A 22685-nucleotide genomic window follows, 5' to 3' on the forward strand; every position below is an offset into this window, starting at 1 on the left:
ACAATGGGATTAATCTAACCCAGAAATTACAATCTCCTTGGAAGGATGCTGAAATAATACTATTGTCCAGAAGTAAAAATTGCAATGGGATGTTACACCTGGGGGATCTGTGACCCTGAGCTTAATGACATGTGGGATCTGTGCATTATCTCTAAGGGTGCTCACAGTGTAAGTGCAGCCACACCAACCCTTTGATGGCTTTACTCTCACTGGAACAGCAACAGCACTTGAATTAAAACCTTACAGAACTTCAGCTCAAGCTTTAGTGAGATGCTGTTGCACCATCACATGTTAGAAGGCATTTCTTGAGAAGGTTGAAGGACTGTTTGCATTTCAGGAGTTTGGACAGGCTGTGCTAAAAGCCGCTGTGGGTTTACGTGAAAAGGATGCTCGAAGTCACCAGATTATGTCACATGTTCTGGCAAGAGTGGTCAGTTGAAGTACAAGTAATTTGCAGGTAGATGGGCTGCTTTTTCATAATGTACTAGGATTGATTTTTGCAGACACTTATTCCTCTCAGCACTCAAAGCATTTTAGAGGGAGGGGCTGTCAACTTTTTAAATTTATAGGTTTTGTTTCTCCTGAGGTTTTGTGGAGATGTTTGCAGAATCTGCCTGGTAGGATTAGAAAAGGCTGAAAACTGTTTCCCAGCACTAAAAGGGACAGGGAAGTCTCTCAGGCAACATTTACCCCTGAAATGCTCCTTCAGTCTGACTTCATTGCTAGTCAAGCCTTTTTCTATCACTGAAAAGTCACTTTCCTCTGTCAGGAAAAGGAACAAAAGTTTTGCTCACAGGGAAGCCTGTGACTGTCTCCAGTACATGAAAAGGAAGATCTGAGTCCTGGCAGGAGCCTAAGGAGATGAGTTACAGTGACTGTCACATTCTTTGAAGTCAGTCTTTCAGGCCATACCCAGAGAAAACACTGAGCTAATCATGTCTAGGGACCATTGGGCTAATAGGGAGTTCTGCTGATAAGGATCTAACAGAGGTGGTAAACATTACATTTATTCCCTTGGACTGCAAAAGGTTTTGGGTGTAATTTTTTGGGTTGTTTGTTTGGGGGTTTTTTTTTGGTGGTGTTTTGGTTTTTTTCATTTTTATTTCCTTGGTGCTCTTTATGCCAGATCAAGAACAGAACGCCCCGTAACAGCGAGTCCCAGAACGAGGTACAGACAACAGCAAGGCTCCTTCCTGAGGTTGTTCACCAGGATGCACATTTCCAGGGCTGTCAGGGATGCCTGCAGTAGGCAGAGTTTTGGAGGACACTGCTGATTGCTCCAACACCTCTGCAGTGTGTCATCAGTGAGGAGGGCTGAGGGATGACGTCCTCAAAGATGTCAATCATGAGCAATCACTGCATCGGTTTGATGTGATGTGGCAGCTCTCAGCTCTAACTGCAGTTATGTGCAGCAGTAACAGACACCATCTACTGCAAGATGTGACCCTCCCTGCCCTGGAACAGGGGCTTGAACTTCTGCTTGTCCTATTAAGGCAGGATTTCAGCACATGCCCCTCGTCCTCAGTTCTCTCTGCCACAACCAGCAGCAAAGGGAGTCTGCAGGAGCCGCTGCTGCTCCACTCCTCTGTCACAAAACAGCCACAGAGAAAGGGAGAAGGAGCCCAAAAAGCCCCACATCTGCCCTGTTCTGCCTTCTGTACCCCTTGTCAATAAGGACTGGAGGTTCCCAAGGAAAAGACTCAGGAGAATATGCTAATATCCCTCTTCACACCCCCACTCAGCATTAGCAGGGAGAGCTGTACACAGCACGTACACACACCTGCCCCAGCACCCTGCGCTGAACCAGTACAACCAGCAAAATGCAGGGAGAGAGAGGAAAGGAAAACAGGCAGGAGCTCAGGGCAGAGTGTTTGGGGGGGACACAGATCATTAAACCCTTCCTGTTCCAGGGGCAGGAGGCAGAGGAGAGAAGGCAGTTTGAATAGAAGCAGAAGAGTAACCTAGAAGGTAAAGGGTCAAGGGGAGAACAAGCAAAGGGAGTTCATTTCTAACTGATGATGGGACACAAGGATAACAGGGAACATTCAATGTCAGAGTTACCCTGCACTCAGACATGGAAGTCCTGATATTAATGACCCAAACTCCTCTTGACTTCCACAAGCACTAGGGACACAGGGAGGATGGGAGTACTTCTCCAGCCAGACATTAGAATATAAGAAGAGGAGTCTGAACTAACAGCTCCCCAAGCCTCTGTCTTGATCCTAACTTGACAGACCAAATCATACCAGAGTTTATTCAGCTGATCCCCCAGTCAGTGTGGATATAAGCCAAATGAAAGACACAGAGTTTGGACGATGCCAGAGCTCATTTCCCCATCCCGTAGAAGCAGAGAAAGAGCCCTCTGGTGACCTTAAATCAGGTACTGAGGCTTTCCCAGCTCCTGCAGCTCAAGCAGCTGCTCTGTCTCTGATCAGCCAGTTTTTCTGTTCAAGACTCCTCCCTTTATGAGATCCTGGCAGAGGTGGTTCATTGGACAAGGGACTCTGTTACTAACACAAGAACTGGGCAGCAGAGGTGAGCTGCAGAGTGATGGAGGGTGGGGACACAACAGCTCATGCATCGCAGGGGGAGTGCAGAACGTACCGTGGCTGCCAGTCCTCAGGGGTCACTGATAGTGATTCTGAAAGACAACACGAAATCAACATGGCAGTTCAGACAGGGCAAGGCAGAGGCCACACAGACTGTCAGGAAGGTGGAACACACACACACGTGCTTGCACAGACACACATCCACACGTCCCCCTCCAGAACACAGCACGAGTGTGCACTGCTGGGTGGGACTGCACACACACACACACATACACACACACTCACAGCCTCATCTCTGCACACAGTCAGACCCAGTGGTGCACAGGGATGTGTCAAAGCCCATCTATCTGTTCTCACACTCACCCACCAGGTCCCTCACACACCCATGCTGACGTTCAGACCAGTGTTACACCTATGTCTCAGCACCCACCAGCTGGGCACAGGTAGCTGGGCTTGTCTCTCCCGGAGGATTCCTATTTTCTGCCCATATTAAATGCTAGAGTTCAAACAAACAGCTCAGGAAAGAGAGATAACCTGCAATCCACAGCACTACTCAAAAAGACATGAAGGTAAAAGCTTACATTTTGAAGGTCATAAATCATGAGATCAGCTACTCCAACCTCTTGAATAATTTGAGTCATACATCTGTGTGAAGTTATTGCTCAAAGTGATGCTGACCCCTCACATCCTTTTCCTTAGATGTACCAAAAAATAGAGAACCATTAATGCCTTCAACATATTTTTTCAATGGTTAAGTCATTCTCACTTAAACTTTATTATTTCTCCTTCAAGCTTGCCTAAGCTCCTCCACCTACAGTTTTTACCAAACTGCTTTAAAACTGAAGAGCCTAAATTTCTGCAGGAATAATTTCACAGATTTCTTCCCCAGGTCAAATCCTGAACGCAGTCCTTCATTGCACACAGATAGGACCTTGGATGGTTTGTAGCTTTCAATTCCCAAAATTATATATTTGGCAATAAAGACTTCCACAGCAGACTGCATAAATGCTAAGTACAGAGGCAGGATGGCAAGCCTTGCTTTAAGTGTCCTTAATTATATGCAGGAAAACCTTCCTGTGCAAAAAAAAAAAAAAATTGACCATGTGGTGTTTATATGTGAAGACATGTGTCTATACACTCATGTTTATGAGAAAGGAGCAGAGTGACACTTGTGTAAGTTGATCATTCATAAAATCAGATGCTCAAACCAGAAGCACAAGACTGCCAAACTTCTACGCAGGCATCAGTGTGAACACAAAGTACACCCAGCCACCACCACGCACTTGAGTTCACAACACCAAATCCCACAGCAAAGCCCACTCATCCCACACAAGAGCTTTGTTCCTCACACACACACACACACACACACTACACAGCCTGGTTAGCAAGGGAAAGATGGGTATTAAAAAAGCAACAATGGAGATGGCATTCGTTCACCCATGGCAGAAGGACCCGAGTCCAAGTGCTAGCAGGGAACATTCTTATTCTATATACAGGAGAGGAAGAGAAAGAGTCCCTTGTCATTGGAAATTCTCCGTTCATCAGTGAACTCAAATGACAAGCTGGTATCAGGATCCGGAGGAGTCTATGAACAACTGGAAGAATCAGAGAGGGGGATCAGAGAATGAGCATCACACTTCAACAGCTTCTGGAATTACATTCTCAACTCCAGATCAGGGCAGTCAGTAGCATGCAATCCAACCTACCATCTCTCCTTCTAAACCAAGGGGTTGCTCAGTTAAGCATGAAACACTTCCCTCCTCTGCTCTAGTGCTGTGCCCTACCTTCCCCTAAACCCTTCTACCTCATGCAAAAGGCAGAAAAGCCATTAAGATAAGCTATGACAGGTTTCTTCAAAAAAAAGGCCAATCAATTTGAGCCCATTTGGGGAATCCTATCACGATGGTCAGGTATATAGAATATTTTTCATGAGTGAAGAAATGAAACTGGGTGAAAGGAAGAAAATGGAGACAGAAAGAAGCATAAGTATACTGAAAACAAAGCCACAAAGAAATAGTGCATGGAAAAGCAGGGTCACAAGGAGCAAGAGCCAAAATCTACAGTAGAAGCATGCTGACATCCAAAGGTGCCACCACAGTCTCTGGGGCAACACTGAGGGATGTGGGGACACATTACTGTGGGAGTTGCATCAAGGTGCATAGGAAGGACTGGGGCAGAGGCACCAAGAAAGTAAAACCATTTGCACACACCAGAGTCAGAAACTGGTCTATAAACCTCTCTGAACTCATCCACCTCTAGGCCAACTGCAGCCTGGCAGAGAACACCTCCCTCCAAACAGGCACCAAGTATGAGCTGGGGCAATGCTGCAGGAAGAAGATCAAATCCCCTCTGCCACACACCATCTCCACCCATTGACAGGCTGGGTGTTCCCACAGAAAATGGCAAGGTTTCAGACCTGTGCCACCAGCACCCCCTGGAGAGGTGTTTTCCACAGGGGAAGTGTTCCCTCTGGCATGTCACTGGGGAGTTCCTGGTTATGTTTGTTCTTTAAATTACAATTACCTTCTCTTCCTCAAGGGAGACTAAGTACCCAACATAAAAGCATTCCTGGTTCCAGACTGCTTCCTAAGTCCTGTTCAGGAACACGTGCTCAGCTGCACAGGGGATAATCCCTTATTACTATGTTGAAGTGTGTCTGAAGTAACTGAACAGGAAAGGAAATGAGTTTTCTAATGGGAAAGCAAAGCTGTGTGATTTGAACCCTCTAGACTGGAAAATGTTCCAGTTGATTACAGAAGCAACACAATTGCCTAAGAATTCATTTCCCTGCCAGTGATACTGTGACAATCTCGTAGCCAAAAAGCAACTCAAGAGCTATGATGAAGGTCTTCCAACTCACCTTGAAGAACTCTGGGCCAGGAGAAAAGGGGCAACTTCAGACTTTGGGAGCCCTACACAGAGGGGAATGTCACTTCAGTCCTGTGATTTATCTGGTGACCACAGGCATTGGTACAATTGCTTTAAAGCCCTCGGGTAACAAGGTTTTCTCCCCCATTTTTACAGAGAGAAGCAGCTGCCCCTCTGTTTCTGAAAACTGCCTTGGCATTGCCTTATCCGTACAATGAAATCTCAATGGAAAACAATGCTCCTGCCTCTGGATCCAATTGAAATATCCAAAGGCTGTACCCACACCATGCACTCCATTCTCCTCCCATGGCCCAGGCAGGCCAAGTGCTGCCAAGGCTCCTTCTCAAAACCAGAACATATCCCACCTGCGAGGAGCAGCATGCCAGGACTTACCTGGGAACACCAGGAGGAGCACGGTTAGGCCGAGAAGGAACCTGAGGTGGGGGCCCGAAGGGATCAGGAGAGGCACCTGGCCTGGAGGGCACAGGGGGGGCACCACCCAGCGTGGACCCACCAGCAGGAGGTGGCCCAGGAGCTGGTCCGCGAGACCCAGGTCTGGCGGGCGGCACTGCCGGAGCTCTCCTCTGAGGAGTGGGGCTGGACGTGGGAGACCTGGAAAACAAGCAGAGGCATCCAACTGCAACAACAGCCCTGGGATCCCTCTGCCCTGTTCAGGACCCCACACGCTGCCTTCAGTGTTCCCTCTTTAGTGTCACATCGCTTCACATCCCCCGTTTGTCTTCCAAGGGCCAAGCCAGGCTCCAGGCTGCCCTCAAAGCTACGTCAACCCCATCCAACCTGAGGGTTTAGAATGTTCCAACACCTCTGTGAAGACACAGCAGCCCTACATAGCCTCCCAGCAGGAATACCCAGGGCTCTTCATCCACAGGGAGAAGAGGGGAAGAGGAAGACTCCCTGTCTCAGCAGGAGGCTCTGAAGAGGCGTCAGGCAGGGCTGCGGGGCTCTCCCCCTGAGCCTCAGGTACCTGCGTCCGGACGGTACGCTCTGCACCTGCAGCCAGGAGTCGTCCACCGGTGGGGGCATGGGGGTGCTGATGGTGCTGGTGTTGATGTCCCCGATGATGTTGAGGGCCTCCTTCAGGGCGTGGTACATGCGCAGCATCTCGTCGCGTCGCTGGGCCTGCTCCGCCGACTCCTCCATCAGCGTGTTTTGGTCGCCACACGAGTACAGGTTCGCCAGCAGCTCTGAGTGGATGAAGTCCTTAGTCTGTAAAATGAGCACAGAGAGGGAATCAGTTTCCACCATTTCGCCCTGAACACTCCTAACTAACTAATTCTGCCCCCACCTCTTCCTCCTTCCCGTTTTTCTTCATTCTTCCTCTCCCTCCCTATTTTTCCCCTCCCCTGTCTCTCCACTGACCACAGTGTGATAAGTACATTGTTTATCATGAGGTGCATGATTGTCTTCGGCATGAGGTCTCTGATGGTTTTGTTGACAATTGCCATGTAGGAATCCACCAGGTTCCTGATCGTTTCCACTTGTCTCTCCAGCTGAGGGTCCATGGAGTGCATGAAACTGTCTCCTCCATTCTCCTCTGCCTCACTGGCCTGCAGAGAAAAGGAGAAACAGATTGGTTCTTCAAATGCAACACAGAATTAGCTTTTCATGAGAGCTGAGAGAAGAATAGAAGGGAACAGGCAGGAAGCACATGCAATAAATAAAGCTTATTTAAACTTACATTTTGAGCTGTGATTTTCAATTCACAGCTCAGTTCGTACAGACTTCTCCAGCTCACACCTGAGGAGCTTTAACAATAAAGCTGCTCTTTTAGTAGAAAGTTATTAAACAAAGGTGAAAGGCAACAGGGACCCCTGACCAGCATCCACAGGTTATGGCTCTGTGGATAACTGAGCTGTGTTATTACTTTTAATGCTCACAGCTTCTTGAAAGGTTCTTCATCTGAGCTGGGTTTTCCATGTCCAGCTTCAGTTAAGACCCAAGAATCACTCACCATAAATTAAGCCTCACAGGCTCTCTCACATGCTGCATCTTTATCCTCATTATACAAATGAGAAAACAGATACAGAGAAGTAACTGCCCATCTCAGCTGACCACAATAACCTAGAAAATTGGCCTGATCACTTCAACTGTAAGTCCTGCACTGCAAATTACAATTAGCTTTTCTTTCACATCAAGCAGATGAATCTCTTCCTGTCTGCCTGAAACACATTGTTTATTCTGTAAGGCAAAACCTGGACTGTGCTGTTTGACAGCAAGCAGTTGCCAAGGGGCATCCATCGGGGATCGATTTCAAAGCATCCAAGGGTGAAAGGCTGCTGCCTTCCTCAGTGCTTATTTTAAAACCCCCTCTATTGTATGATGAAATATCTTTGTTTTAAACCACCCTAGTCTGAACAATCTGCAGCCATGTAGGAAATGGCTTCTCTTTTGTTTTGGGGACCAAAATATAAGAGAAAGGGCAAATCCTTTTGTTCATTTGAGTTTTTCCTGAGAAGATCTTACATAATGAAGGAATGCAAGGTCTCAGTGTGAAACAAAGTAAAGGAAGTGGATGTCAAGCAGGACAACTTAAAAAAAAATAAAGAGGGTGAAAAAACCCCCAAAAATAAGCTTGCACCAAGATTCAGAAGTCATACAAAAAGGGAGGAATAAAAAGAAAAAAGGAAAACTCAAACCAAGAACTGAAACAGACAGCAGGAATCCAACAGAGGGTATAAAGAGGGAGAAGAAGCAAATGCCTCTCAGGAAATGGTGACAAAAGGAGAAAAAAAAAATGAGAGAACTATCTGGTGAGAGCCCCAGGGGGCAACACAGGCAGAGAGGGTCAGACTTACTTTGTCCTTGTCCTGGCAGGCCAGTTTGAGCATACGTGGAAAAAATTAAAACAAAAAGGGACAAAAAATAAAAGATGACTTTTAGTTGGTCTCAGAATTGGGTGAAGATCCCATAATAGCACTGACAAGCAAAAGACCAATCCCACTAAAAATACATCAATACCTCTATTACCCTGGAAGAGGAACAAGTGAACTGTTTAGCTAAACTGCAAATCAAAATGGGATGTTCTGTAAAGGAAACCATATTGTTATCAACAAAGGGCAATTTACTTACCTGCAGTGTCTACCTGTCATTCCTTACATGGGGTTTTGGGACAGGGATCAGTGTTCCCATGTCAAGCCCCCCCACTTGCACACCAATAGGTGGCACATGGCCACTGTGGTGAAGAGGCTCAGTTTGGTTCAAAGTCAATCTGAAGTCACGTCACTTAAAGTCCAGTTCCTAATCCCCTTTTTTTAAGATCATATCAGTTTGTTAGGAAGTGCTTTAAGGCAAAAACCAACAATATTCAAGTGTAAAAGGAAAGATGAATGCAAGAAATCTATTAGAAGCAACAAATACAAACAGAAAAACAATTATCACTTTTCTATGGGAAAACTATTTATAGCAGCTTCCTCTCATGCAGGAACAGGAAAGGCTTTGAACAGAAACAAATACCACAATTGTCTAGAATATACTTTTAAAGCAGAGCAAAACGCTGACAGCAAGTGCTGTGGGACAAGGGAAAGACAAGAGATAAGAGTTCTTGCCACAGTAGCATAATTAGGGTATCTACCAAGCAAAAGAAAAATTCTAGAAATATCCCTTCCTACTTGGTTGGAGGAAGGAATGGGAGAACAACTACTAAAGCCAGGAAGTTCCTAACAAGGCTGTACAGTTAAGTGTTACCAAAAGGGAATGGTGCCTTTGCTCAGTAGATACATATCACTTAGTACTCAGGAAGTTAAATGTCACCCTAATATTGGGAATTTAATGCCCACAAAACAAGACAGCTGGAGGGGTTTATCAATACAGACTTTTCCTACTTTATGCTAAGTTTCCTTAAAGGAAGCACCAGGACATACCAAAAAATTTTTTTTGTTCTAAAAGATTCTCAGCTCAGGAAAAAAAAAAGTCAAACCTCCACAGGCTTATTTTTAACACAGGGAATGCAGCTATCCTTCTTAAGATACACGCTGTGCTCCTCCCCATCCCATTACTGTGGCTGGAACTCACCCCAACACGCTCTGGGTACACTCCTGCACGAAGGAAGGAGGCTTTCCAGCTATCCACCTCCTCCTGGGTCTCACAGGCCAGCTCCAGCTGCCGGTAATCCTTGTAAACATTCCTGAAAGACACACCTTTTATTATTCCCTAGTGCAACTCCGAGGTTTGCCCATATTTGACAGAGAGAATCAATGAGCAGGGAATCCTCCCTCATTTTAAGACAGAGACACTCAGCCCCTTGTTCGGATCCTCATGATGACTCTGAAAAAGGGAAAGGGAATTAATTTTTTTGAGCTGGTTTGACGGCCCCCAAATCACTTGTGTGTTTCAACAGGGCCTGAAAGAGTTTCCCTTTTCAATCCTGTTCACTGCTGGACTTCTCCAGCCATCTTGGGTCCCCTGTCTCCTATGCCTTTCCCTAGTCACTCACCAAGCATATTGTGATTATAAACACATACTCCAGACTCAGGTATATATAACCACACCAAAAAGCTGAAGGGTATGGTCACACCACAAGCCATGCACTGGCAAAAAAATAGTTCATAGTCAAGACTCTTTTTAAAGAGTCCCCCCCATCTCCTTCAAAAATTTCTGTTCTGAAAGGATACACACATTTTTCCTGGACAGATACCCAAACACACTCATCTCTACTCTCTCCTATCTAATATTACATAAATCCTGTCCCTGGTTTCAGCAGGGATGGGATGTGTCAAGATGGGAGCATACCTCTGTTCAGTGTTGAAGAGAGCAAAGATGTGCTTGCTAGACATGAACCCCTTCTCCACATCTCGCAGTTTCAGGTTATCCACTGGTAACATGTACTTCTTCTCCTTCTCCTGAAAAGGGAATTGGTAACAAGTCACTCACTGCTCCAGAAAAGCCTCTACTCTGACAGGAGCATCAGCCCACAGCCCCCATATCACCAGGGAGGCATCCTCAAAGCCAGGTCCTCTGTTCCCTAAAGTCTGTGGGAAAAGAGGACCTCATACTCTGAATTATTACAAGCTCAAAAAATGGGCAGTTTACCATTGGTGAATGGTAAAAAACTGGAATTCAGTGCCCAGACTGAGACAGCTTCAAGCATCCTGTGTTTCAGAGGAAATGCACCAACAATTCTCCAGCCATTTCTAGCTAAACTCAGAACAAGGCATCCAAACACCAAACTCTGTTTTTGACCCTAGGTATCATCTTCACTTAAAAAAAAAAACCAAAACCCAACAAACAAACAAACCCCCCCAACACAAAACAAACAAAAAACCAAACCAACAACCCCCACACACTCAAAACCAACCAACCAACAAAAATCACAAAAAACCCTCCAAAAAAACCCAACCAAAACTCAATCTAAATTTTTACATTTGCATTCAGAAAGCAAGTCAGAAATCATTCTGCCTTCTTAGTCTCAAATCTGAATCTACAGCAAATTAATGGGAGTTTGATTTAAAGCCCACATTTAGAGCATCCTGTTCCAGCTGCGAATTATACCCCAACACAACAAGAGAGGGAGCCCTCACACTGGTCTCCAAAAGGCAGAACGCAGCTATCCAAGACTAAAACAAAAACAAAGCACACTTCTGTGTGCAAGCAAGCATGTGTGACTGTCCCCTTGTGAGATCTGGCGTGTTTGTAGACCTTTCTTGGCAGGAAAAAACAAAACATGATCGCTCTCGGGGGAAACAAGAATGGAAAACAAAGACGGTCAGGGAACAGAGATCCTGAAGAGCTGTCCAGCAAGGACAGGCAGGGCAGAGCAGCAGGTAAAGGTGACAGAGCTGCTGAGCTCAAACACCCAGGGGATGGCAAGTCCAGCCTAACATCCTCTTAAGCTTTAGTTAAACTTACTTGAGATTGTTAAGGATACCAGCACTTCACAGTTCAGAGATACCCCAAAGATCAAACTATTCCAATGCATTACAAAACGTGTGCAACGAGAATATCCCAAAAACCAGCGGCTAGAAAATAGAAGAGATCACTTGGGCAGCTGCCAGACTCTCAGACATGCCAGGCTATGAAAGCAGGAGAGTTCTTCCAAGCAAATTTCCCTGGGCTTTTTAACGCTGCTGATTGTTCTGATTAGATGTGGGCACAAGTTTCTGATGGGCACACATCCTGCTGTCAGCCAGGTGCTGGTCTCTGAGCCACACAGACCACTTCACATTCTGCAAGCCACAAACAGCTTCCAGCTTTCTATTACTGTGGGTTATTACTGTGCTGATTTAGGCTGAACTAGTGACCTAGAAGTGAAGTAAACCAACTGCTGAGTCCCTGGGCAAGCCAGACCAGCCCCACTGCAGTCTCACTTAACTGGACCTCCCTGCATTCATCCCACAGTCTCTGGGCTAGTAAAAAAAAAAAAAAAAAAAAAAAAAAGAGAAAAAACCTGATGTTAAAATTGACTGAGAAAAATCTTTTGCATCAGAACCACAGAATTCCATAGAAATTTCGCAATGGTGTCATTCTTCAGGAAAAGAAGTCAAAAGTTAAGGGAATTCCGTGTCCCAGATATGGAAACAACACACTCTTTGCCAGAGTTTCAACTTTCACCCCTTCCAAGCTCTCGCATAAACGCTGCCACGTGACCAAGACAACACTATCTCCACATGCTGATCTTTCCATACACGAGAGGAAAGACACAAATATCTGTCTGCCAGCACAAAAATATCGGTCCTCGACTCAGAGGCAGCAAGAGCAATCAAATGGAGGACACTGGCACAAGAAGCCACAAAGGCAGACACGCTGCAACGAGCCCCCGCAGCTCCCCATCTCCCCACACCTCCCCCTTCCCAGTCCCCCTCCTCAGCCTTTCCAGCTTCTCAGTTTTCAACCCAGCCTGTTTTATATCAACACTCTGACTTCATTTCCTGAATGTAGAGACAGGAAAGTGTGGAACGAGCTGCCAAGGGCTGAGCCTCTCAAAACTTTGGCTGAGCCCTCTGCCCATATGTTAGCAATCTGGCAGTATGTGCTATGGCTGAGCAGCATCCTGGCCAAGAGGGGAAAAGGGCTTCTCTCTCTCTAGCTTTCCAGACTTGGAATGGGGGGGGGAGGAGAGGGAAGAGCCAGCACATACCAAAATGGGAAAGCAGCTTGTGAAATACTACATTCAAATGTCTGATCTCTGAAACTGTCTGATCCCAAGAGGCTTATGTTGCCCGTATCTCCCCTCATTGATAAGAAAAGGGGGGAAAACAATCAGGTAAAACTCTCCCTCAGCAGCAGAGTATGTGTTATGTAAAATGTGCTTGTTGGCTGTGAGTTAATCTGGAGAGCCACGAGGCCAAGGAGAGGTGGTGGAGTGGCAGAAGCCCCCAGAGTGTACAAAGCAGAAGATGGTGCTCAGTGTTGGCTGGGGAATGTTGTAGTTAACAGGGTTAACTACCCCTCCTCAGGGCTGCTCCCAACGGGAGTCACACTGCCTGCATGGAGACCTGCAGGAAGAGATGGCTGCGAGCTCCTTGCACAGGCAGGATAAGTGCCAGAGGATTATTCCCCCGCCCCCGGCACAGTGCAGATCCAGCCATATGGCTCTGTGCTTTGCATCCACCAGAGAAAGAAAATACACTTCTTTTCCAGGAAGCTGACCAGGATCCATCAGCCATTCCAACCGTGGGGTGGAAAGCACAACAACTGGAGGAAAAAAGGGGATGCTGCAGTTGCAGCCTGATATTCCAATGTCCTTATTGGTGCTGCCCATCTCCTTAAGGTGGCTCAATCCTAGAGATGGGTTTTGGCCAGGTGCAGCAATGGTTTGCACTATCACCTGAATTATTTGTTGCTACCCTGGAGGCAATAACCCACAAGAAGTTCACAGAATCCAGCAGGCAGCCAGCCAGCCTGACTCCAAGCATTCCCTCCATTCGCCTGGACTGCCTCAGCAGCAAGGTAAATTTTCCTGCTCTTGGATACATGTGAAACGAAGCCAACAGATGCATGTGTGGGCTCCCCTAGGGTTGGAAATTGGCACTCACGGCACAAGAAAGCAATTGGCAGAATTATTAGGTCTCAGTTTGCATTAGAGCACAAATAAACTAATTAAAGGTTTCCCTGTAGCTGTTATGACAAACACCTTCTTCTGCACAGAGATGAGAGTCTGTGGATATGGGAGAAGGCACTGCCATTGTTTTAATTGGGGGCTGTGTGAAATTAGGAGAAATTCATCTTGCTTAAACCTCTTAATCTCCTTTCCTTCTTGTAAGATGTAAAGCACTACGGGTAAACAAACCTGCCCCAGAGATGACTGGAGTTTCAGTCAAATCATTTGTGTTAAACACATGCACAGCACTTTGGGAACTCCAGTAATAAAACTCAAATGGAGAAACATTAACATCATAATTTATAATAGACATTAACATAATAGTTTATAATAAACACACGGCATGAATACATGCACACTAAAAGATTATAAGGAAGGAGTCTCTGAAAAACAGTCTGGAATATCTGAAAGCAACTTAGCTGAGCATTTCAAGCTGAACCACCACTTCACCCCCCTAAGCAAGATGTTACCAACCACCTTCTACTTCTTGCCTTAGCAAAGCAGAAGAGCTGAATTTCTGAGCTGTGATTCTTCCAGGAAGCCCTGGTCATCCCACTACATACACACATCTTGAGACCAGCTTTCCCAGACACAGCCCACCTGTAGCACTTTTACCCTCAGAGCATAATTTATGGGACACTGATGACTCCTCCAAGCTGCAGAGCAGCTGTAATGGCTTGTTTACATTAGAATGCTGCCTTGGTTTAACTTAAACAACACATCCTAAGATTTTAAGCTGATTTAGTTCAAAAGCTCTGGAGACACTAGACCTGGACTGGTGTGATTAACCACAGCCGTTACTTGGCTTAGTAAGCAGAGCAGTAGTAATTAACTCACCTGCATAAAAGTAAAGCCTTTTAGGTACATCAGCTGAAATAATGTACAGATTGAAACCTGCAGCCAAGTGCAAGCCTAGGAAGCCATCAGAGCGTTTATGAGAAAGCACGGGCAGAAACTGAGTAGCTTAAGAGAGACCACAGTGCCCAAAACTGGACTGTTGTGACCTCTCTAAGGTCAGGGCAGTGAACTCCCACACTGACTCCAACTCTGCGCTGGGGAAGGGTAAATAACCCACTCCTGGAGGTGAGTAATTCTTTGTGTGTGTTGTGCTTTACCTTAGCAAAGCAAGTCCAGTACTCAGGGCTGGTTCATCCCTGCCCTGGCACGGGGACAGGTGTGGGAAGAAATGCCCAGTTGTCCCTTGTGAAGACTGGTGGGCATTGTCCTGACCTTAGAGAGGTCACGACAGTCCAGTTTTGGGCACTGTGGTCTCTCTTAAGCTACTCAGTTTCTGCCCGTGCTTTCTCATAAACGCTCTGATGGCTTCCTAGGCTTGCACTTGGCTGCAGGTTTCAATCTGTACATTATTTCAGCTGATATACCTAAAAGGCTTTACTTTTATGCAGGTGAGTGTTCATATTTTCAGCCACTGATCTTAACCATCCACACAAGAGAAGGTATCCTGGAAGGGAGACACGGGGTGTTCATAAAGCCCTCTTTATCCCCGCAGCACAAGGAGAGGGAGCAAACCACACGGGCTGGGACTAACATCTGGAATCGTTACGTGGGAGCCAAGAGGCACAGAAAGCGACAGCATTCCTCAAGTTTCCATGCGGGGTAGGGAACCTTCCTTTCCCCCGCGCAACCCCATCCGTCAGCCCCTGCTTCCTGCCAAACTCCGGCCTTCCCAGCAGCCAGCAAGCTCCTCCCTCGAGTCTAGTTAGCTTTCCACTGCCACGTCAAGTGAGGCAGAAGGACAGAAGGGAAGCAAGAAGGGAGGGAGCAAAAACCAGAAGAGGGAGGGAGGCTCAGCAATGCCAGGGCGTAGTGGGGGGAGAAAGAGGGGATGTGGGTTGCTCCTGCAGCAGCCAGAGGTGAGCTGCAAAGGCAACTGGCCAAGGTTGTCTCCTGAAACCCTGTCAAAGGACCTTTTGGAGGACTTGGAAGCAAGGGCTGGTCCTGTTTGAGCTTTGCTCTGGACCCGCTGGTCTACAGGACAGAAGGAGATGAGGGGCCTGAGGATCCTCCCACACAGCTCCAGGGGGAAGAAAAGGAGTTGAATGAAGCAACAAGTTCTGCACACCTGGGTGACAGCCAAGACTTCACAGCATTTCCTTCTCAAACTGCAGTAATTGATCTTTACTTTTTTTTTTTTCCTCTTTCCAAAAAGGTGCAGCATACCCCAGGTAGAAGCCAGGTACAAGCCCGACACCAGCACTGGAAGAGGAAGGCGCTTGGAAGCTTGCTCCAAATTGGAAACATGCAGAAAGCAACATTTCTTCTCCCCAGCTGCCAGAGGAGGATGTTTTTCCAATCAGGACTTGGACTTTCTTTCACCCCCATCTCTGCCCCGCACAACCCCATCCCAAAAGCAGGGAGGGGAAAGGACTAATGAGCTGCTGATAGCCGGAGAGCAGATCCAGAGGCTCCACTCCGTCTGCCCAGTGTTCAGACTACCTGTTCAGGACTACGAGATTGTACAGTAGTCTGCACATTGGTTAGGCTGTGCTGGGATACACCACACACTGCCAGTGCTGCACGGGGACGGCAACACCTGCACGGCAGAGGGACATGCTTGGAGAGGGTGGGCTGTGGGGTCGCTGCATGCAGAGGTCACTCAGCCCTCAGCCTGGGAGGGAATAACCCTTTGGAGCTGTGCCTGATCATCACTTTTACCTGCCTGTTCACCAGCCTACTCACAAACCCCTTACTTCTCTCCATCTCTCTCATCCCATTCCTATTTCTTTCAGCTTCACGTGCTTGTCCCAGGGGTAGCTCTGTTCAGGATGGCTTGTGTTTCACACGCTAAACTCTGCCATAAAATGCAGGAATAGACACACAGGCCTGTCAGAGTTACAACCACGCTGGGCTTTGCTACCTGAGAAGGCAGGATCAGGCACAGAAAGGTGACTGGAGAAAGGAGATTTCACAGTGTAAAGAATGTTGGTCATTAATACAAAGAAAAACCCACAAAGGATTCAAAGTTGAAGGCTGGATGCTCTGGAAGTTGTGTTTACCTTGATGTTTGTCTGCCAGAGATAGAAGAGAAACAGTGAGTGAAAGGACTGATTAAAACTAAGATAGACATGAGAAAACACGCACGTGTGGAAAAAAAAAAAAGAATGAATGAAAGAGCTCCACAGAGGACAAAGAGAAGGAACATGTTCCAGAGAGCACCTGAGAGCAGTGTGAAAGCAGGAGAGGAACCACCTCAGAGCAGACCTGCTCCTATGGTCTTTAAAACAAGCTGGATGCAAAAACCTGGCTGCAGCCAGACTCATCACAGCAAGTTTCTAATGACTGGTGGGCATCAGGGCAAAGACAAAAGGATTTCCACCAGCTGAGCTGAGCTTCAAGGACACAGACTGGGGGTGGGGAGGGCAGAGAAGAGGGGAGTGCATGTGTGTGCAGGGGGGGAACAATCTCAGTATTGATCAATGTGTTTATTTTTAAACTAGAATTGAGTTAAGAGACACTGACAGGTACAGAATAAGCAGCTATCTAGTGACTGTCAATAAGGTCACATCTTCCCAGGACAGGAGAGAATACATTTCAAGCAAAAGGAAAGGCATGAAGACAAAGCGCTCAAGCACAACTGATGATCAGGAATCAACATGATCCGTAGAGAATATGAAGCACCCGTCATGCACCTAAAGTACCTAAAACTCTGCATCCACCCCTCCTACACACACAGAGGATTCAAATGCACTGGCATTGCATGCAACACATTAATACTTTCACACAAGCAAATAAGTCATATTCTTCTCATGACTACATGTCACCCGTTCTTACAGGGCCCAAATCTCTAGTACATGATTTACCTGAGTAAGGACAGAAGGTCCCATCTGTATTGTACATTCATACAAATTCCCAAAGGAAGCAGCAGATACATCCATCTACCCAGCTGTGCAAACACTCCAGCACACAGGGGCACACAGGGACTCCAGAAGGAACAGTCACCCCTGCAGAGCACAGGGTGCCAGGTCCCCTCCAGCAGACAGTGAGCTTTACTAACAGGAACCACAGGACAAGGTTCTCATCACCAGCAGCTCTATCCCAGCTCACAGACTCTCTTTTCCAGCAGGCAGGAAAGCCCTGCAGAGTCATGGGCACTGTGCATTTCATGAGGGATTCAGGCAAAGGGACTATTTGAATCAAATTCTTGATTCTTGAATCAAATTCTGTCTCGTGTCCATTATGGTGCTTGCTGAGCAGTCAGCATGCTCTGGTGCTGTGCTGCTGCTCCACTGGGACACTGTGGCCTCCCTGAGCGTGGAAATCTCACTCTATATTGCCAGGAGTCAGAGCAGGCTCCTCCCCACCTCTTCTTCCCACCACTGGCCTGCAGCACAATCCCAGAGGGTTCAGGAGATGCAGGTACCTCAGGAGGGTCGCCAGGTCTTGGGAGGCCAACTTTCTGTGGGGCCACTCTCCATGGGGCCAGTGTTGGACTCATTGAAAGGAGACAGGAAGAAAAACAGAGAGCCCAGGAGCACACACACATGCTCTTGGCAGTGAGGCAGAGTGGGGAGCCAACTTTCCACCCCCGCCTGGCCTGCTCTTTCTTTCTCCTCCCATTCCTCACCACACTCCTTCAGGCCCCTCCAGAGCATCAACAGCCATATATCCCTGCTAACATGTGATGCTGGGCCCTTTAAGACATTTCAAGTTTCAGTTCCTTTCTTCAGAGGCAAAGGGAAAACAAGCCAGCGCTGCGGAAAGACTGGTATTTCACTAATGGGGTCCAGATGTCTTCATTCCGCAGACTCCGGGTCCTGGCTTGTGGAACAGGGCAGGGAGAGACTGTGCCCCCAACCCTCCTGGCTCCAGAGGTGCTAGCCCAGCCCTCACCCTCACCCCACCACACACCATCTCAACCCTGCTCTTCCCCCATCACCATCCACAGCTCTGCCACCAGCATTTCCATCCACACCAGACGGATTCGGCTCCCTCCTCATTCCCTCTGGAAAGCAGCCAGAGCAGAGGGAAACTGGGACAAGAGAGCCCGCAGAAGTGCAGGGTGGAGCAGACAAAGCCTCCCCCTTCCTCCTGGAGCTTAAGCAAAGAATAACTATGGAGCAGAACCTCTAAAAACACATGAGAACATTTCAGGAGCTGCAGAGGACACAATTTCTCCTCAACTGGTGGAGGAGGAGAGCTCTGGGACAGACATGCAAAGATAACCCTGTCTGAGAGGGGACCGTGCACTGTGAGCAACTCTTGGGGATGGAGCCAGCAGGACTGAGGTTTGGGATGGGAATCCCCATGCTCCAGGCTCTCCAAGCTGCCCCTCAAATGCATCAACTTTTAACCCGATTCAACTACGAACTCCAGGTGGACGTTGCTTTCTTCCTCGCTCACAACAGCCAGTGATCAAGGAGTTGAACTTGGGGAGGAAGCAAATAAAACACACACTTCCCTTTCCCCCCTGCTCCCCCTCAGTGGCGAACAAAGGCTCCTTTCTCAGAGGCAGCTCAGACCTCATCAGTGCTGGTTCTCTGTGTTTAAGGGACCGAAGCTGGCAGGGAACTGTTTTCATTAGGCAGCTCTACCTCTTGCTATGCAGAAGGGAAATGGTGCAGACCTCCAGTTGCTATTGACCCCCAAGGCTGCCCTCCCTCAGGAGGAGAGGGAGGTCCAATCCCCATCTCAGGCAACTGGAATCTATCAACAGTTTATACATCCCCACTGCAGCCCGCCCTCCCTCCCACTCCCCGGGGGAAGAACAGGGAATTTTGATCATCTCTGTAATACAGATGTAGCAGCTGGCTTTGATTAAACTACTTGATGTTTATAACCACTCAACCTGCATATGCAGGCTAGAGGAGAGGGACGCCTCCCCAAGCAACTCTGAACACAAAGGGCAGGGGGGTCTTTTAGCAGAGACACACAGATTTAGGGAAAGACATTTCAATGCCTGGGTCTTTAATTAGGAAATTGCTGCCTGCTCATCCATAGCAGCACAGCAGCCGTCTCCATGCAGAAAGCAATATTTAGAGGCTGATTCATCACTGTATTTGTCATCATTTCTACCTTCCGAGAAAGAAACAGGCCCACTGATAGGAGCTAGACAAGGAGCCAGGCCTGGCTGCAGCTCCCAGGCATGACACTGGAACAGTGCCTTGGAATACCTGAGGGACACAAACCACAATAAGAGGCAGAGCAGTTTCTTTATTTGCAATCTGAAGTCCTGCTCAACTAAGAACGTATGACTACATCATACCAGGCATTTTTCATCCCCCAGCACACTGAGGGGACTAAACCTTTCGATCGTGTTCTCACCAGAACCATCCAGCTATTCTTTCTCTTTTCAAAGTAACTAAAAAAGACAATTATCTACCTTTGTCTTGCACTGGAAGCAACACACTGTTGACAGTGATTTCAGTTGGGACAATTCTGTCTGCTTATATCAATTCCCACTGAAGCAGAAAGACACCACAGCACGATGCCAGAATTCCTAATATTCAAGATTTTCAGGCAACTCTACAGAGTAGGTCCATATTCCTACCAGTGATACTCCATGTTCCTGTCAGTGATATTCCACACATCACTGTACTTTTGATCAGCAGAACTCTAAAGATTTCCATACAATTTTACAAATAATGCATTAACTGGCATATTCAATACAGAAACACTAAAAATACATTCCTGCTTTGCATGTTCAGCAGTTGAACCCTAGAAAGTAATTTACTCAAAGTCAGAAGGAGCCAGCACCTGAGCTGCAGCTTCAGGTCCACAGCTCCTATTGCTGTGATCAGAAAGGAGAGATCTGTTTTCTTGTGACCAGGAGATGCACAAAATCCTCTGCCATCTGCCTTTAGAAAACTCACTGTGCTGCCCCACAAATACCAAAAAGTCCAAATCTTGGAACTAACCCATCACACCCTTAATGATCACAGCTGCCACAGCAAAACAAATAAAGGTCAAATTCATTCCAAGTGTCTGTCAACTTTCTGCTGAGCCAGAGCTTCAAGCATAAATATTACTCCTTGTGCGTCAAAAAAGCCACACTCACATCAATTCAGAAATGCTCAGCAATGCTGAGGCCACAGGGAGCCTGGCCCAAGGATAGTTTCAGCCTGTGTCACAAGCTGCAGACAGCACTCAGAAGATGCATCTGTAATGCCCAGTGATCTGAAGGGCTGATCCACGCCCGAGACTCAACTGGCAGAGTTGAGCTACTCACCTCATCATCCTTGTACCAGGAGAGGTTCTCCGCTGTCAGGACAAACCAATACTCCTTGGAGCCACCCTTCATGATCCCAATGTTGTTGATGGTGAGCCAGCCCTTTCTGATCACCTGAGGGAGTGGAAGCAGTTGAGCATTAACAAGGACAACAACTCCTGGCCTCAGGCAACAGAGGAGAGATCAGAGGGTATCCCAACACAGAGTAGTATGGAAAGACAAGGAACACCGTGCTCTCTGCTGCTGCCAGAAGAGCCCCCCATTCAACTGGCCAGTGAAGGTCCTTGCCTCAAAAGGGCCAGGAACAGCATAAAAAGGACGCAGGAAGGAACCTGGCAGTGCTGTGCATTTTACCCTCTGCCAAGAGGAAAGAGATGCAGGAAGAACTGCATCAAGAGTGCCTTAGACACTGACACAACCTACAAGCACCAAATCACAGCAAAACACCCAGAAAAGGCCATGCCTAGAGAAAACCAGGACACCAGCACACCTGTCAGCACACTGCAGGTGTGGAGTGCTTCACTCAGAGGTGGGGGGAACCACTTCGGGACATGGGTAAGCAACCCAGAAAGAACTGAGTTTAGTGAAAGGAGACACTAAGGATAACAGAACAAAATGGTGCATCTGGAATTCATACTGTGGACTTCAGCATACCCAGGTATTTGAGCAGTCACATTAATCTAGGGCAAATCAAGCTCCTTGAAGTTTAATCTGTAAAGAAGCCAAGCTATTGTTCTCTAATAACTCCTATTCACCAAGTGCTGGTTTAGAACCTCACACATGCAGTAATCAAATGCAGGTATGCACAGCTTAAATGCATCAGCTTTTATATGTATTAGTGCACTGTTCACACCCCAAAATATCTGCATGCATTATGTGTATACCTTGTTGTACAGATACTCTTGATGAAAACGACCTGGCATTGAAAAACCACGGGACTGCACTGCATATTATCAGGTTGCAGTGTGTGAGCAGCCTGATGTAGAGGTACAGGATCCTTTAAATTGGCAATTTACCCTATAAAGGCAAATGTAGGAGCCTCGAATCTTCATCTTATGCCTTCTAAGCTCGAGCTAGTCCTACTCTCCCTGTGGACAGGAGGGGGCAGTGGAACAGAATCACACATCCTTGGATTGCTGCTTTTCATCTCCACCCACTCAAAGATGTACTAGCAGTTCTGAGTTTTTCCTCAACACACTACCTTGTCACCTCATCTCTGCTTTGTCTGTGTCTAATGTCAGCTGCCCTCCTCTGCCCATTGGGCAGCAGAAGGAATAATCTGTTTATGCCCTGTTCTTGCCTTCCCAGATGCAACATTAATGTTCATTAGCACACCCTGCTGAGTGGCCTTCTACTCACCAGGATCTCATCCTGCAAAGGGGAACCATAGCAACAGCAGCAGAGCAGAGAGCAGGAGAGGAGCAAAGAGAGGAGAGATTGTTACTAGGAAAACGAGCAGGAGAAGAGAGGCTCAAAAATAAAATAAATTGGAGGCTGGTACCAAATCTTTTACCCCAGGTGTTAACAAAAGCAACCCACATCCCAAAATAAAGTCTGTTAACAGAAAGCCAAAATGCTTTACAGGTAGATCCAGAGTTTGCCCTTTGCTCTCTTTTACACTCAGCTCTTCTGTCAGGTGCACTGCAGAGGATGGAATTCCCTAGAGCTGCTCCAAAACGGATGGCTGGCCAGCCCCACCTGCCTGCCAACAGTACTGAAACAGTCTGCATGTTCATGTGAAGGGAAAGGTGGTCAAATATTTTGTTATAAAGAGGGTGGATGTCAGGAGTGAATGTCTTTAAAAAACACTAAGCAAAAGCATTTGCTTCCATTCTCTATGAAGCTGCTTGTAAGGCTTTGTTTCTACAAGATCTTTTAGCCTGGATAGCCTTGCCATGTCCCCAGCAAATCTGGGACAAAGTGTCATTAGCCTCTCTTTAACTGTATGTACACTCCTTACAGTTTATGAAGGATTAAGGGAACTCCTCCCCTCCACTGCTGTCTTCTCCCATGGGTGTGTTCAACG

At 47.1% G+C, this 22685-nt stretch overlaps 1 protein-coding gene across 17 annotated transcripts in view; it reads right to left on the bottom strand.

Annotated features, from left to right (window-relative positions):
- Positions 1-22685, bottom strand: part of DNM1 (dynamin 1) — a 66736-nt gene that overhangs the window by 3590 nt on the left and 40461 nt on the right. For 5 of the 17 annotated variants that reach the window (XM_027687440.1, XM_027687439.1, XM_027687437.1 and 2 more), the window contains exons 14-21: positions 22019-22030; positions 20660-20773; positions 10167-10276; positions 9450-9561; positions 8234-8245; positions 6815-6985; positions 6403-6644; positions 5811-6029 (exon numbers count right to left, since the gene is read on the bottom strand). In XM_027687440.1, coding sequence (XP_027543241.1) covers positions 5811-6029; positions 6403-6644; positions 6815-6985; positions 8234-8245; positions 9450-9561; positions 10167-10276; positions 20660-20773; positions 22019-22030 — 992 coding nt within the window. The other 12 variants (XM_027687447.1, XM_027687445.1, XM_027687443.1 and 9 more) reach the window with 7 other exon arrangements.

The sequence above is a fragment of the Neopelma chrysocephalum genome, unplaced genomic scaffold (assembly GCF_003984885.1).
Source record: "Neopelma chrysocephalum unplaced genomic scaffold, ASM398488v2 Primary Assembly neopelma1_74, whole genome shotgun sequence".
In the NCBI taxonomy this organism is placed as follows: domain Eukaryota; kingdom Metazoa; phylum Chordata; class Aves; order Passeriformes; family Pipridae; genus Neopelma; species Neopelma chrysocephalum.